At 40.5% G+C, this 15,797-nt stretch overlaps 1 protein-coding gene across 6 annotated transcripts in view; it reads left to right on the top strand.

Annotated features, from left to right (window-relative positions):
• kif21a (kinesin family member 21A) overlaps nt 1-14,665 on the top strand; it is a 46,671-nt gene extending 32,006 nt beyond the window's left edge. For 2 of the 6 annotated variants that reach the window (XM_051382890.1, XM_051382888.1), the window contains 15 exons: nt 519-713; nt 967-1,068; nt 1,531-1,696; nt 2,322-2,342; nt 3,099-3,156; nt 3,262-3,316; nt 3,415-3,617; nt 4,269-4,394; nt 8,510-8,646; nt 9,472-9,646; nt 9,912-10,076; nt 10,717-10,834; nt 11,133-11,303; nt 11,445-11,644; nt 12,414-14,665. In XM_051382890.1, the coding sequence (XP_051238850.1) occupies nt 519-713; nt 967-1,068; nt 1,531-1,696; nt 2,322-2,342; nt 3,099-3,156; nt 3,262-3,316; nt 3,415-3,617; nt 4,269-4,394; nt 8,510-8,646; nt 9,472-9,646; nt 9,912-10,076; nt 10,717-10,834; nt 11,133-11,303; nt 11,445-11,644; nt 12,414-12,504 (1,983 nt within the window). In that variant the 3' untranslated portion in view covers nt 12,505-14,665. The remainder of the gene's footprint in view (nt 1-518; nt 714-966; nt 1,069-1,530; nt 1,697-2,321; nt 2,343-3,098; nt 3,157-3,261; nt 3,317-3,414; nt 3,618-4,268; nt 4,395-8,509; nt 8,647-9,471; nt 9,647-9,911; nt 10,077-10,716; nt 10,835-11,132; nt 11,304-11,444; nt 11,645-12,413) is intronic. The other 4 variants (XM_051382892.1, XM_051382889.1, XM_051382891.1 and 1 more) reach the window with 2 other exon arrangements.
• Nucleotides 14,666-15,797: the final 1,132 nt, after the last annotated feature.

Here is a 15,797-nt window from a genome sequence, read left to right as displayed (position 1 = left end):
ACAACCACAATATACTTTTAGAATAGTAATACACGAAACAGACATATTCATATTAGGTATTCTGCTGTTTATGTTTGATTAGTTTGTTTCTGTACAGTCAAATGCCCAAATAGTAGTATATTACGTATATTCAGTTGCCAGTAATTGTCCATTCATTTCTCTGCTGAATCAAAATGGTCTGACATGAGAGTCTAATAGATTAAATTCAATTAAATTCAATTTTATTTGTATAGCGCCAATTCAAAGAGCGCCAAATAACAGAAGTTAACTCAGGACAGTTTTCAAATGGAATTAATAGATTAATAGATGTCTGTCTGTGATATTTCCAGCCTATGAAGCCAGTCAGGGGTGGTTTTGAGGCTTGTTTTGGGACAAATGGTGTCTTTAAGGTTTTAATTACTGCTATGTCATCTTGTTGTTGCACAATTCATTATCATCAGTGGGCAACAAAACATACACATATAGAAATAACTTGATGGAATGAAATCTGTTAAGTCAGCGTGTTTGTACCTCCATAGCAACGAGAGGAGCTGACCAAGCGTAAAGAGAAGGTCATCAGGAAGAGGGACCGGTTGGTCAGGGAGGGGCCAGAGGCAGAGAAGGCAGTGCTTCCTCTTAATGAAGAAGTGGATGCATTGACGGCCAACATTGACTACATCAATGACAGCATCGCAGACTGTCAGGCCAACATCATGCAGATGGAGGAAACCAAGGTGAGAAGGCCTAAAAATATATTTTGGTTTACTGGCTGGTTAAAAAAATGGATTCAGTAAAATAGATGGAAAATGTCAATGAGCCTTATCTTATTACGCTTTTGAACTTTAAACAGCTGGAGTTTCTAATCGAGCAAGGTTTTATGTGACGTCTTCTTAGCAGATAGTCACTGAGAGATGTAGAGTTTCAGAGAATTTAGTTTCTCACAAAAATCCTTTTAGCTGTATGCATTCACACTGTTTTTTTTTCCAGGAGGAAGGCGACACAGTGGACGTCTCTGCTATAGTTGGTTCATGCACCCTGACAGAAGCTCGTTTTCTGTTGGATCACTTCATGTCAATGGCTATCAACAAGGTACCAGGCATAATAACTGTCTGTGCTTATGGCTGTTTTTCAACTTGAAATAAGAATAAGAAGGCCAATGATTCTTAGGTACATATCAACACCTCTCTTCCCCAAATCAGCCAATTTTACTTCTGAACAGCAACCTGGTCAGGGACTGTAGTAAATTGTCATTCAGTTAAATCTATCACATTTACATTATAAGGACACCCCTTAGTATACCTGGTTCCTGATACATTGTCTAGTCTTGCTACATTTGCCAATAAAATATTTTTTTAGATCATAAAGAAGAAATTAAAGTGTGGGTTTTTTTTGTACCATTGCTATTGCTTTTATTTAAGATACAGTACATACATATACAAAGATATGTAGTTACACATGCAGTTATTTTACCATATGGCAAGATGTGGGTGTGAATTTGGGAGTGAATAACACTATAAACATTGTGTAATGACTGCGATCTGACCTACTTAGGGTCTCCAGGCAGCCCAGAGGGAGTCTCAAGTGAAGGTGATGGAGGGCAGGCTGAAGCAGACAGAAATCACCAGCGCCACACAGAACCAGCTGCTCTTTCACATGCTGAAGGAGAAGGCCGAGTTCAACCCGGAGCTGGATGCGCTGCTGGGGAACGCACTGCAAGGTAACAACAGCATTTATTGGGGTTGAGATAGAAGTGGAGATGAGGACCCAAAACACGGACCAGGCCCCTAGTTTAACCCAGCCCACCTCCTGGAAGTATCATTAATATCACAACAACTAGATGATGATGGTGATGCTTTTCTTACAAGAGTCAGTTCTGTTTAAAAATGTAAAATTTGCCATTAAATATGTCTTTCCACCCATCTGTTGCGTAGCATTTGGCTTTTCAAGAAGTGGGCTGGGTAGCTGATCAGTTGCATGATTGGTCCTATTGACATGCTCTTGCCTGTTGCCTTCTGCTGAATAGAAGCTGGCCTAATTATTATACAACAGATACTAAATTCCACTGTTAAAATCTGATACAAAGATCATATTCCTAAAATACAAATTCCTAAAAAAAAATTGTTTTATTGGTTGCAGAGTTTAAAACAACATATCTATAACGTTTTGTATTGTAAATTTATTTTTACCAGCCTCTGTTCAGCAGGATGCTCTATTTACAGTAGCTGCACTTTATTTTCTTTTGTTTCTTTTTTTAGAATTTCGGGGGACTGTGTTTTTGATTTGTGCATTGCCTTTTTTCTGTTCCCCCACGTTTTCTTTTTTGTTTTCTTATGTTTTTACAGAGCTAGGTAACATCCCTGCTGGTAAGTGAAACCATATTAGACTCTTATCTGTGTTATAAATGCATGGTTCCTTCCCTTTGCACTTTGACAACTAACGAAACATAAAATGAACAGGTGCATGAGGTGCAATGCAACCAGGCTTCCCTCCATCTGTCTGCTGACCTCTCCCTTCCCCTCATCTGGATACACTCTACCTCCTCCTCCTCCTAGCTCACCATGTGCTACAGCCTCCATGCTTTAGCACCCTGCTAACCCCAGACCTTTCCACAGGAACCATACAACATGGATACATTAGCTCTGTCCGACCCTGTAGGTCAGCTGACACCAACGGGAGCACTGGACTAATGCTTCCTCAAACTCCTCCACCTTGTTGTCTAATATCAGGTCTTTTACCTTTGCCCCAACTTGCCCACACATCTTTCTTTATAACACTCCCCAAGCTGACTGCTCTCTGACCTCTCCCCTTTTTCGATCCATCCGATCCCATTGAGCTCCGTGAGGACCAAGTTTCTGTTTGTCAACAAAACAGCATGGCGCTGCGCTGACATTGTCCTCATCTGCTTCACTTGTTCATCTTTTCTATCCATTTTGCGCAGCCATTTAAAAAAAAAGTAAGGAACATTGCTTCACCCTATAGTGAAAGTGAGCAAAAAGATAAATTATGCAAGGTGTACTTGCTAAGAACCTTTTTATAAAGTCAAAAGCAATCATCTCAGTCTTATCAGCCAAGTCGTTTTTCTCTCAGCTCTAATATTATTCATTTATGTCATTTGGCAGAAAATGGGGACGATAGCAGCAGTGATGAGTCTGCCCAGAGCCCTTCTGCAGAGGGAAAGTAAGTTTATGCTATGTTGCTGTTGTTTTATGTACTTAAGCGTGTTTTTACAAACGGCTATATGTGTCTTAATACTTGCAAATAAAACTTTTGTATTTGCTCCAGCACCTTGGCATCAGATCTCATAAAACTCTGTGGAGAAACCAAAACCAGAAATAAGGTATTATATGTCTATTATTTTTATGCCTCATTCTTAGCATACACTGTTATTTCCCCAATTACTTCCTGTTTTAATTTTTACTTATCTGTGCTGTACAGGCTCGTAGAAGGACCACCACTCAGATGGAGCTGCTATATGCCAACAGTGACTCCGCCCCTGATGCACCCACTGCAGACTTCTCCAGTCCGATGCTGCCGTTGGCTGAAACACCGGATGGGGGAGGAGACATGGACTCGTCAGGCTCATCAGTCAGGGACTACACAGCTCTCTCCCCCGGCTTTTCCTCTAAAATGGGCAGCATGTAAGTCCAGGCCCAGCACTCTTTTGCTAACACAATAATTACTACTTCCTTCCTGCATGTTTGATGTTGCTGCGACATCCTCTGCTGTATTTGATTTTGTTTCACATTATTCATGAGCATCCTTACATCAAATGGCCATACCGTCTGCCAACTGATGAGTCCTTTGAAGTAAAAGCATGTAGAGAGGAGCCGCTATTAACATTTGTATGGCTTATTTATTACTGCCCCCTGCAAAAAGTGCCTTTCTAATTCCCAATTACAGCTTAGTCACACACTGAAAGCAAAAATACTAACCAGACCGCTTTACCTGGCTTGTGAAAGGCCATGCTTCAAACCTACTGTAAGTGCACATTGATTTGTATGTAGTAAAAAAGAGCCTCTTGACTCACGGTGATCCATCAGCAAATAAAGTAATAGAATTATATTTTAGTGTAGCACCAAATCTACAGAGTGTCCTCAGTAGTTACATATGAGCTTGGAGAAGAACCACCACTGTTTTGGGACTTTAAATATCAGGTAACTGTGTTTCTGTGTGTACTGCATGTTCATCTCTTCATAGTTGCCATTATTTTATGTTGGTTTCACATCCTTCTGTTGTTTTATTGTTCTTCTTTGTGTTGTTTTTGGATAACTATGAAACTGAATGATCAGTTCTGGCTCCAGAACTTCGTCAGGGGTGGAAAAGCGAGCTCCGGAGCCTTCCCCGCTCTCTCGCAGGAAGACCTATGACAAGGCACAAGCAGCGGCCGACAGGGCAAAGGTCAAGGAGATTAAACAGTAAGAGCTTGTTGCCGACATTGTGGCTGCAAAGCCGAAAAAAGCGAAATAACTTTACTTCAACTCCACTAATACTCTTCCTCTCGGTTTCGTGCTCTGAAGAAGCATGTGGTCTCAACTTAATCAAAAATGCTCTGTGCCTGGTGTTTGACCTGCCAAGTTCTATGCTGAATTTAAAGTTATTTTGTTCCGACCTAACTTGGATATTATTGCTCTTAATTGAGTCATAGTGGAGGTGTTTCCTTATTCACTCAAATTCAGTGTTCAACTTGATAATCAGTCTCTCTTCTGCTGATCTACTGATACACATTTTATGTACTGAGGAAATCACAGTCCTGTCTCTTTCTTTGTCTTGTCAGTTAGAGTGAGATGGAGCCAACTTGTATTTACATGCTTAAAAAACTTTGTAGTGCCTGTCATCCTGCCTCAAAATATATAGTACTAGAATTCAGGATCAAATGTTGATGTTAATGATAATATTGAAACTTCAATGAGTTTTAATATTTTTAAACTTTTTGTGGGAATGAAAAGTGCACACATTTACCTCTGTGACTTTACATTCACATGGCGCTTCAAAACCTTTGAGTATGAGTGAGCTTTTCCATCTCGGTTTTGAGAAATGAATTATTTTTATTACATGGTGTTTTGTGATTGCACTGATACAGTGGATTAAACCTAAATCCTTTTGTAAGGATTGTTTTTTTGTTTTGAATGTTAACCATTATGGATAGCAGATAGTAGAGACAGATAGAAATGATGAGGAAAGAGGAGGAAATAACAATTGAACCAGGGATGTGTGGTGTGTGTTTTGACCACTTAGCTACCAGGACACCCCCTTAAAGGAACCCTTTAGGCTACAACATAGCATTTACTGTTCCACCACCCTCAGGCTAGATGTGACATTTTTTAAGGATAAAAATCGAAGTAGTGTTTTCATTTTTCCAACATCCAACAGTGTTTGTTTCTGTTGGGTTCTCATTATAGTCTCACGCTAGCTTGGCTTACGTTAGCTGCTGAAAGAAGATACTTATAAGGTGCATTATGTTACTATTACTTTTCTTGATATTGTTTCATATGAAAAATCTAACCAAATCCGAAACAAATGCTGTAGCTTGACAACATTAAAGGGGGTCAGGATAGAGGGTGTTGTATGTTGGACAGGTTGTAAAGCCCCAGACTGATAATTGCACAGAACACCTCAGTAATGTCTTCATCATGTCTTCAGATGATTCTGAAACACTTTCCCGTCAAGCTGTCCTGACAGTTGCTCCTGTATGACGTGAACGCAGCATATGCGTCTCCCTTCTGTCCTCATGCAGTCCTCCCACACTCCTGCCAGTAGTGTGTAAACAGCTTAGCACACGCATTAATTATGCTGCAGCTTAATTGGCAGCCCTACTGTCTTCCTTCCCCGCCCTGTCATCAGGAGCCTGAAAAGCAGCACACCACTTCCTCTCTCCCCTACTGCTCGTCCCAGTAACCACATCGACGTGTTTAGCCGCATGACAGGGTATCTGGGGCGTACTGCAAACATCCTGCAGGATGAGTAAGAACCAGAGATAAGTAAAATTGACACAAGCCTGCCAGAGAGTCAGATTAGAGTTGAGGAGAGATGTTAAGGATGAGTGGGAACATTGCACCCCAAAATCTGTAATTTTGCCAAATGCTAGCCAATGCCTCATTTCCTAAATTACAGTAGATAGCTCCTGTTACTTAGGCATAGATCTGTAGAAGTACATACATTGATTTTGGAGTGTAATGTTGCAGTGTTATAATAAAATCAGTAGCTTTCTCAAGGTAGTAGTATTGCTAGTATTGTTATCATTTTGTTTTTTTCTAGTCTAAGTCATTTAAGTTTAGAAATCTTGCACAGAATGTCAGTACAAAGTGGCATTCTGGACCAGACTAGTGGTATAGCTTGGTATTGGTATTGTGTGGCCCTTTTATGCACATTATTTATGGTCATTTTGTTGGACTAAAGATTTGTTTTCCACCTTTGCCAGCGGCAGTAAATCAACAGTAAATGTTTTTTTTGTTTTTGTTTTTTTTTTCAATTCAATTTGCCTAGTATAGTGCCAATTCATAAAAAAGTTATCTCAGGACACGTTTTCAAGTAGCGCAGGTCTAGATTGTCTAGTTGTCCACTTATTGTATTCTCTCTGGATTTGATTTCCTGATAACACACCAGCTAATAATAAACACAGTTTATAGTACAGTTCATAAACTAGTACATAGTTTACTACCTGGTAGTACATTGAGATTTCGGACACTAATCATTTTGCACCATCACCATGTTTCTATAGTAGTCCACAAACCAAACAGCAGCTCTAGATAAGGGCATTCCCGTTTTTTGTGCCACCTTAGTTTCTCCTTTGTGCTTGGAAGGTGTGGTTGAAACACCAGAGTTGCTGCTAACTAAACTGGTACATGCTACTAAATCCTACACACTGGTCCTTTTAAAGCATTGCATTGTGGGATTTTTGGCAAAAAGTAGTGTGCCATGGACACCATTTTCATATATAGTGCATGCACCAATCAGCCATAACATTATGACCACACTGGTGGCCCATGACCCTGTCACCGGTTCACCGCTTTTCCTTCCTTGGAGCACTTTTAATAGGTACTGACCACTGCAGACCGGGAACACCCCACAAGGGCTGCAGGTTTGGAGATGCTCTGATCCAGTCGTCTTGCCAACACAATTTGGCCCTTGTCAAAGTCGCTCAAATTCTCACGCTGCCCATTTTTTCCTGCTTCTAACATCAACTGGAGGACAAAATGTTAACTTGCTGTCTAATATATCCCACCCACTGATTCACTTCACCAGTCAGTCATAATGTTATGGCTGATCGGTGTATATTGTAAAGTGAAATTAAATTCAGACACTCAAATAAAAGAGAACAAAACAAAGAAGATTTTGACAAAAAAAGGTTAAATTGTACCCAATAATGATGATCAAGAAAAAATAAGAAACTTGATAAGAATAGGAAGTAAATTGTGTAATAGCAGCTTATCAGATCTCAGGAATATCAGATACTCTGTTCCCCTACAGGATGGATAGATGCCTCCACCTGTCCTCCCCCCGCTTCCTTCGCTCTGTTTCTCCTTCTCTCTCCGTTCCAGCCAAGTACAACTTTTTTGTTTTTTATTTGCCATATGGTTCACTAAAATATCACCTTTGGTGTACAGGGCAAAGGTGACTCTGAAACAGACACACATGGTGTGGACACCTTTTTCTCATCATGACTTACACTGTTTGCGTAGACAAGACTTTGAGTGTGTTTGTAGTGTAACCTGCCGCGAGTTTCATCACCCACTAATGTGGTGTCCTTGCACAAAAACACTTGATTAACCAGACATGAATGGTTAATGCGGTTAAACAATGAATGGATATCTTGTCTGGAATCAATAAATAATTACAATAAAACCAACAGTGTCATCTCTTTAAGCCTATTACTTCCATTGAGCCTGAAACCCTCGATAATGCTCTTTTCATTAGCCTTTTTTCACTTCACTGAGCCTTTATTCGGCACAGAACAGGCCTTTTTAAAGTTCATTCATTCCCAACTCCTGAATATCGACGTCTGGATCCGTGGTACACCATGAGCTCATCCGGCTGCTCCACTGATACTGATAGCTACAACCGTTAGAGAGTAGTGATTGTACAATTACACTATCAGATGCCAATTTGTCAGCACAACCAGCCAATTAGTGATCGATCTGGATTTCTGTGATCCTATTGGACTTGTGGTCCCTGATGATGTGGCACCGCTGGTTTCCAATGATCATCTGTCTTTGTCTCCATCTTTGTTTTTATGTACAGTATTATGGGCTGGAGGAGCTCCTGAAGGTGCAGGGATGTTTTTGGATTCTAGGCTTTTCTTTTCTTCAGCACAGTAATGGTGACTCTGTTCACAGCTGTCTCCTCATTTTTCTTTGGACTGTTACTGTCATCTCTTTCTATTTTTAGTTTGCAGCATCCTGCTAATCAGCCACAAGAGCTGCATGCTCTGCATGACTCTGGTTGTGTGGATATGATTTAGATATGTGCTGTTCTTATAAGACAGCGTTATGTCCATTCTGCACTTATTGATAATGATATGCGTGTTTTACAGGGGCATCATTAACCCGGTGCCAGCCACAAAGAGCAGTCGGTCATCAACATTACAGTGCGTCCACGTGGCAGAGGGACACAGTAAAGCTGTTCTCTGTGTCGACTCCACTGATGACCTTCTCTTCACTGGATCCAAAGGTTAATACCACCAGTCCCCCACCCTCTTTTCACATCTTTACTCTAATTTGTCTCTTACAGCCACAAAAAACACACATAATGGCTCAACCATTTGTGGTCAGCTACATATAAAGAGAACAAATTACCTGATAACTAGTTTTAAAGCAAAAGGATTACATTTTACAGACTTGTCCAGCCACCCATAGGACCCAGAGCCTCCTCATCTAAACTCGAAAACATTGTAACTAAACTAAGAAACAAAGAACTGAAAACCTGACCTCCATCCTCAAAGAATAAAACGCAAAAATAAGGAGCAAAAGAAGCTAAATCTGATGGGATCAGCAGGCTGTTTTGTTTGGGTTTGCTTTTGAAGCCTCCCTAAATATGCAGGCAGGGCCGCCAACTAATTAATTCCCAATGAGGAGCAGAGAGAGCGTAAATAGGAGCAAAACTAAGGAAAAACACAAAGGGGAGCACAGAACAGTCTCTTTCTCATCAGTATTCCTCACATGTCTGCTTGTTGTGTCACTGGTAATTTATAAAATTTTCTTATGCTGTTAACAGCAAATAAAACCTGACAGATTAATTAATATTGTCAAGTGCGCGGTATGTGGATAAATGAGGTGATGTAATATAATGACATTGTACATACAGTAAAACTCTTATGGTGAAGGAGCCTTTTATGATAATAAATTGAGATACTGACAATCAACTAGATTGAAGAGCTCATTTATCCCCATAGAGCTTCCGTTACTATTGCTCCAGTTTTTACATCCTCAGCATGCTTCTTGTGTTTCTAAATACGTAATAAATGGTAATAGAGATATACTGTGTGTCCTCCTGCAGACCGGACCTGTAAGGTGTGGAATCTGGTGACGGGTCAGGAGATAATGTCCCTGGCCGGTCACCCCAACAATGTGGTGTCAGTCCGCTACAGCTCCAGTTTGGTCTTCACCGTCTCCACCTCCTATATCAAAGTCTGGGACATCCGGGACTCAGCCAAGTGCATCCGAATACTAACGTGAGTGTGGCCGTCTCAGTGGATTTCAGGCTGCAGTTGTAAATGCCTTTTGTCCACAACCTTGCGGGAAATGTTGCAGAAGGAGCGCTATCTATTAAAGCTGAAATTGAAATCCAGCGTGTAATACTGACGAGGATCTCTTTGCAGAAATGGAAGATAATATCAATAACTTTTCATTAGTGTGTAATCACCTGGAAATAGGTTTTTTCCTAGACCCCTAATTACTTGATGCAGATTCATAAATGTTCCATACATATGTCTTTAGGTCCTCTGGTCAGGTTAATGTTGGGGATGTCTGTGCGTCTAACACCAGTCGGACTGTCACCATCCCAGCCGGGGAGAACCAGATCAATCAGATCGCTCTCAACCCCAACGGGACGGTTCTATACGCCGCTGCTGGAAACTCAGTCAGAGTCTGGGATCTGCGAAGGTAAGCAGAGGAGTTAAATTTATATAACTAGAAATAGTTCAGACGGTGACACTGCATATTGATCACTTTTATCATTGCTAATGTTTTGTTACATTAAAGAACATAATTGTTACTTGAAAATTACTAACGTTACAATAACATTACAGTGAACAGTCGCCTAATTTCCTACTATATATTGTTGATTTTGTTTTTTGAAGTCAAAATATTTATACAATCAGACTTTATATCTTTGTATTGTGTATTCAGATCCAGTCGTTCCTGAAACAATGCTGGCAATCATTCTCTGCATTTTTACTTTGTTCATTCTGATACCACTGCAATGTTTTCAGATGCATAACACACACTGAGTTAATTCAAAGCCCAATTTCTTTTCGCTGCATACTTGAATGATCCTATTCAATGTGACACCTGACAGGTATCCAATCCGAAGCTGTCATCCATCATTGACAGCCAGCTAGTATACGTTTAGATGAATTGCCTCTTTGTTCCTCTTAGAAAATAAAAGCTCAGTTCATGAGCAGTTTGGCTGATTGAAATAACTTTGAATCAGTATGCAGTGAGATTTAAAGCCTTGAACTCCGAGTCTGGGAGTGAAATTATTGACTTGTGAGTGTGCATTTATATTTTCTCTCTTTGTCAGATTTGCATCCACAGGGAAACTTACTGGTCACCTCGGTCCAGTGATGTGTCTGACTGTGGATCGCTCTGGAAACAACCAAGACCTGGTGATCACCGGGTCCAAGGACCACTACATCAAGGTGCGTTTCCTTGGCCTCTTTGTATTTTCTATTTACCCCAGCACATGCTCTGGGATTAGCATAATGTTCCTGTGAGTCCAGCTCAAGAAATCAAAAGATAAGACATATTATTATAATGTATTAAATGATTCAAGCATTCATTAAATGTATTAATTACAAAATAAAGACAGTGGAAGTTACTCAAGCATGTGAGATTAAGCATGCAAAATGAAGAGTGGCTATAGCTTTAGATTTCACAATAAAAGCCATAACAAAGCAGTGTAACACATCATAACATGCAGCGTTCTGGTTGTTGCAGCTGTTTGATGTGACCGAAGGCTCTCTGGGTAGCATCAGCCCAACACACAACTTTGAACCTCCACATTACGACGGTATCGAGTCACTGGTGGTCCAGGGAGACATTTTGTTCAGCGGCTCTCGAGACAACGGCATCAAGAAGTGGGACCTGGACCGCAAAGACTTGCTGCAGGTACTGGATGAGTGAGATGGGAGAGAGAGAAAGAGAGAGGGATAGATTAAAATTAAGAAACTGTCACTCATTCATGAAAAGCTTCTAATAAATATTTAGAGATGACAGTAAATTAAAACCATCGATCCTTCTCTCCAACAGCAAGTCCCGAACGCCCACCGTGACTGGGTTTGTGCACTGGGTGTTGTCCCCGGGTCCCCGGCCCTGCTGAGCGGCTGCAGAGGTGGGGTGCTCAAGCTGTGGCACACGGACACACTGGGGACTCTGGGGGAGCTGAAGGGTCATGAGAGCCCCATCAACAGCATCTCTACCAACAGCAGCCACCTGTTCACCGCCTCCGAGTGAGTCTCATCCCAACCAAACACACACTTTCTATGTCTCTATGTTCCAAAGTCCCTGCTTTGGCTTTAGTTAGTTTTAGGATAAATGTTACAAGTCTTGTTCTTGTTCTATACAGTAAATTTGTTCATTGACTTGCCCCTAACTAATCAGATCATTGGCTGCAAAGATATGTCCTTGGTAGACTGATCCACAGATCCACATCTGACACACACCAGTATCAACTGAGACTTATAAGCCTTTCTCTTCCCTACAGTCCGTTTATAGTCCCTTGCTATTTTATTATGGAAGATTCTACTCAGATTTACACATTTTTATTTTGGATTCTTTGTTAAAAGCATCAAATCAATCACTGCAGCTTGGATGGCGTGTTCCTAAATTGCAATGTAAAGCAGCAACTGAAAGCATATAGTACATAATCAATAGTATTAGCTGTCAATGAAAAGAGAGGTTAAAAAAAAATGTACCTAGTGATCCTCAATCAGAGGATCCATCCGTGACTCTGGTAAGCTTTGTCAGTGCTGTCAGGTTTTCAGTTTCAGTAGATCGTGGAAACCTGAGAAGCTTTCTTTTCATTTCTCTTAGATATATTCTCTTCATAAAAGTAAAACCAAAACATAATCTAGCAAAATAAACTGTATAACATATGTAAGTAAATCATATAACCAGGGTTACAAAGTGCTTCACAGTTACAAAAATAACAATAGAGTTTTTGAATAAATTTGTAAATCAATGGCCAAAATCTTACTGTTTCATCTTCCTGTCTTCCAGTGATCGGACTGTGAAGATCTGGCGTGCACGTGGTGGACTAGACAGCACCTTAGAGGCGGGTGACAATGCGGATGAAGTGGCCAGTAACTAAATCCCCGACTGCTGGGTTTGACTCTGGAAGGACGCTAACAGCATCTTTTGATGCTGCTGCCCTGCACTTTGACCCCTAACTTCTCAAGCCCAATGCTGACTCCTAAAACACATACCTTCTATGCCATGTAACCTTTATGACTGAGCCAACAGGATTTAAGCTCATCTCAACAGAAACTAATTCACACTCATTCTTTTCTTAGACTCTGTATGCTCAGAGAGTCATGCTAATCCGTTGTAGTTTACCGCATTGTTAATGACTCTTTGCAGCATAAACCTTTTCTCTTTTGCGCTGTAGACGAGGCGTCACTGTTGACCATGATAGGAACTTGTACTAACAAGACTTTAATTCAAGAGTTGAACACAACAAAGACACTCATAGAAATGATCTCTGCTGCTCAGCTCTGTTCAGTGCTGAGTCAGGAGAAAGTACACCTGCAGGCACTCAATTACCCACAAAAAGGGTAGCAGTGTGTTTTGTTAGATTAGCCATAAATAGACAGAACGTTGAGTGTCAGAGGAGAAAAAGGCAGCAGAGCTAACGGGTTGGTAGCTGGTCTTCGCAACCCAGATTGTTGAGATTGTTTCTCTGCACTCGAAGCAGAACCAATGTCCCCGTGCTCTCCCCCCCAAAAAAAAAAAACAAAAGTGGCTTTACTGTTTGTGAAAAAGACAAATCACCGCTCCCCTTAACTTCCCCCTCTTTCTTTTGTGCTCCTCCCTCCTCAATTTCTGCAGCTGTTTAAGATCAGCGACCAAAATTGTGCAAACTTGTCGTCTTTGCTGTCCTGCACTGCACTCGTGAAAATAACAGTAACAGTTCCACTAAAAGCAAAAGTTCAACATTTAGGAAAATATGCTTATTTGCTTTCTTGCTGTGATTTTGATGCTATATTTGTTGAATATGAGACTACAGCTAGCATCTAGTTAGCTTAGCTTAGCAGAGCCTCCATAGCCTTGCTAGTTAACAAGTTATATGTTTAAAACTTAATTTTAAAAAAAGGGTTAAATTGGTTAAAACTTGTTGTTTTACAGGGGTTTATGTGAGGGACTATTTTTTTGGGGGGGGTCTTTCAGTCCCAGCTTTATTCTTACACGTTTTTGTATGAATTAGACCAAAAAGTAGCACAGAGTTGATTAGCTGCTGCTTGGCAGATTTTGTTACCTTTTTTTACCTTTTGCTAAGCTAAGCTAAATGGCTGCTTGCTGTAGCTGGTATCGATCTTCTCATGTAACTTTTTGGCAGAAAGCAAATTAGCGTATTTTCAGAAATGTTAAACTATTCCTTTAACTCTTGAGCACTTGTGAAAACCGACACAGAGTCTTTGTTACACTTAATCCTTAAATGTGAGCAGGTTCAGCGTTTGTATTCTACACTTGTTGTCCATGTTTCATCTCATGTAAAAACCTATGTTCACTCTTCACGTCGCAGTTAGCACTCACTAAACCTACACTACTGAGTTGTCGTTGAACTCCCATGCTGCTAAGTCGTGTGATCACCTTCAACCCCTATAAGAGGGCTTCTTGTTATGGACTCTGGGTGAGGTCCGCTCAGTACAGACAATGTGTATGTATATATGTGTACTAGTATCTTTTTGTTTTTGAAGAGGAGAGGCCTTCAGACTCTGCCCGTGTTGTGAGCCTAATCACGTCGACTGACGTCTGTGTCCCTGTTCTGATGCTTGCGGGGCCTTCCTGGAGACTCTCGTGGTCTCCCCTCATGGTCTCCCTGATGTAACTGATCTGTCTGTTTGTGTGCTGTCACTTTTGAATGTTGGGTGAAACAGCAGTTGTAGGCATTATTCGATCACATATCTAATGTATGTAAACAATGTATTTTTAAAAAATCTGACTGAATGTTAGTTTTGTGGGACCACCGATCTGAACGCAGTCTCACACGAGCCGAGAGGACCAGGATTGGCAGAAGTTTCACGAGCAGTATTAAAGCTTTTGACGGAGCTTTTCCTCCAAGGAGGTTGCAGGTTATGTGTAGTGGCCTATGGTTAGTTTTTTTTCTTTGTTTTGTTTGTTATGCTGTCCCTGTTCCACATATCCTGGGCGTTCCCCCTCTGGAGTTTTAGTAGCCATTCTCAAATGGCAGACTCTGTAGCGATTCTAATGTCAGATGCCTGGTGAGAATAAATGCCATCTGTCAAAAACAACTGTGTTTTTTTCATTCTATTAGTCATTTAAAGACTGCTGTTACTATATCCACAGGGTGTTACTTTATACTAATATCTACAGTTGAATGCGTCATTTATGTTATTTATAACTTAACTTTAAATCCCCCTATTTAGCATTTACAAACAGTTTACACACATTTAATAAATGGTTTATAACACAGTGTAATACAATGACCTAAAGATGTGCAAGTGATTAGCATTTATGTGCGCACACAACCTCTAACAACTCTGTTGTGACTACCAGTTCATTGGTTTAATCTCCTGCTCTGTTTCCTTTTCATATCTGTGTGCTGTAAGTAAAGCCACTTTCTGTAAAGTGAGGAAAGAAGTATTGCTGTCAGATGTTTGAGGTGGTACAAATGACCACAAGGTGGCAGTAGCTGCACCTACAGCACTGACCAGGGACAGTGTAATCAGAGCTGTCAACCAAAAATACTTTCACTGACATTTTAGGCCTTTGGCTAATAAGGGAAACCATATAATAGCCTATCTAGATTCATCCACTGACAATCCCCTGATTAACGCAGTGGGAGGCCCCGGGGCAAAAATGAGCTGTCGCCCTTTACACCATTTAACCCGAACACCCCTTGTTGTAAAATTACAACGTTACCTTAGCCATTCTAAAAAACAATCGTTATATTTTATCTTATGTTTTACCACATTTACATAGTCATTGGGTCCTATTGTTCAGTCTCACAATGCTATTGGATGGTACATTTGTTTATAAGTCCCGCCTTATGGCCATGAACTCACTCAACTTCTCAAGGTTTCTTTCGAACAACATCTCTTTGTTTCATTGGACTAAATTCATCAGATTCTAGTAAGTAAAATGTCTTTTACATTTTTTTGGTTGTTATTACAATGTCCAGAGCATGTACATATGTAGTTATTGTGGAATAGATTCATCAAATTTCATTTAGAGCTTGTTATATATTTGTTGCAATTCTACAACACTGGGTGAGTGTGGTAGTCAAAATAGCAGGCTTGTTGCAGTGGGCCCAAACAGGTTGCATTCCCTCCACTACACCACTGCCTCTAACAAAGTATTTTCTTTATACATGGACAGTATACATTCTACCCTTGTGTTGTGTTCTGGTCAAATTTGACTGAT

The sequence above is a fragment of the Dicentrarchus labrax genome, unplaced genomic scaffold (genome assembly GCF_905237075.1).
Source record: "Dicentrarchus labrax unplaced genomic scaffold, dlabrax2021, whole genome shotgun sequence".
Taxonomy (NCBI): Eukaryota; Metazoa; Chordata; class Actinopteri; family Moronidae; genus Dicentrarchus; species Dicentrarchus labrax.
Note: the sequence above shows the minus strand (reverse complement) of the source record. Positions and strands in the feature narration are given on the sequence as shown.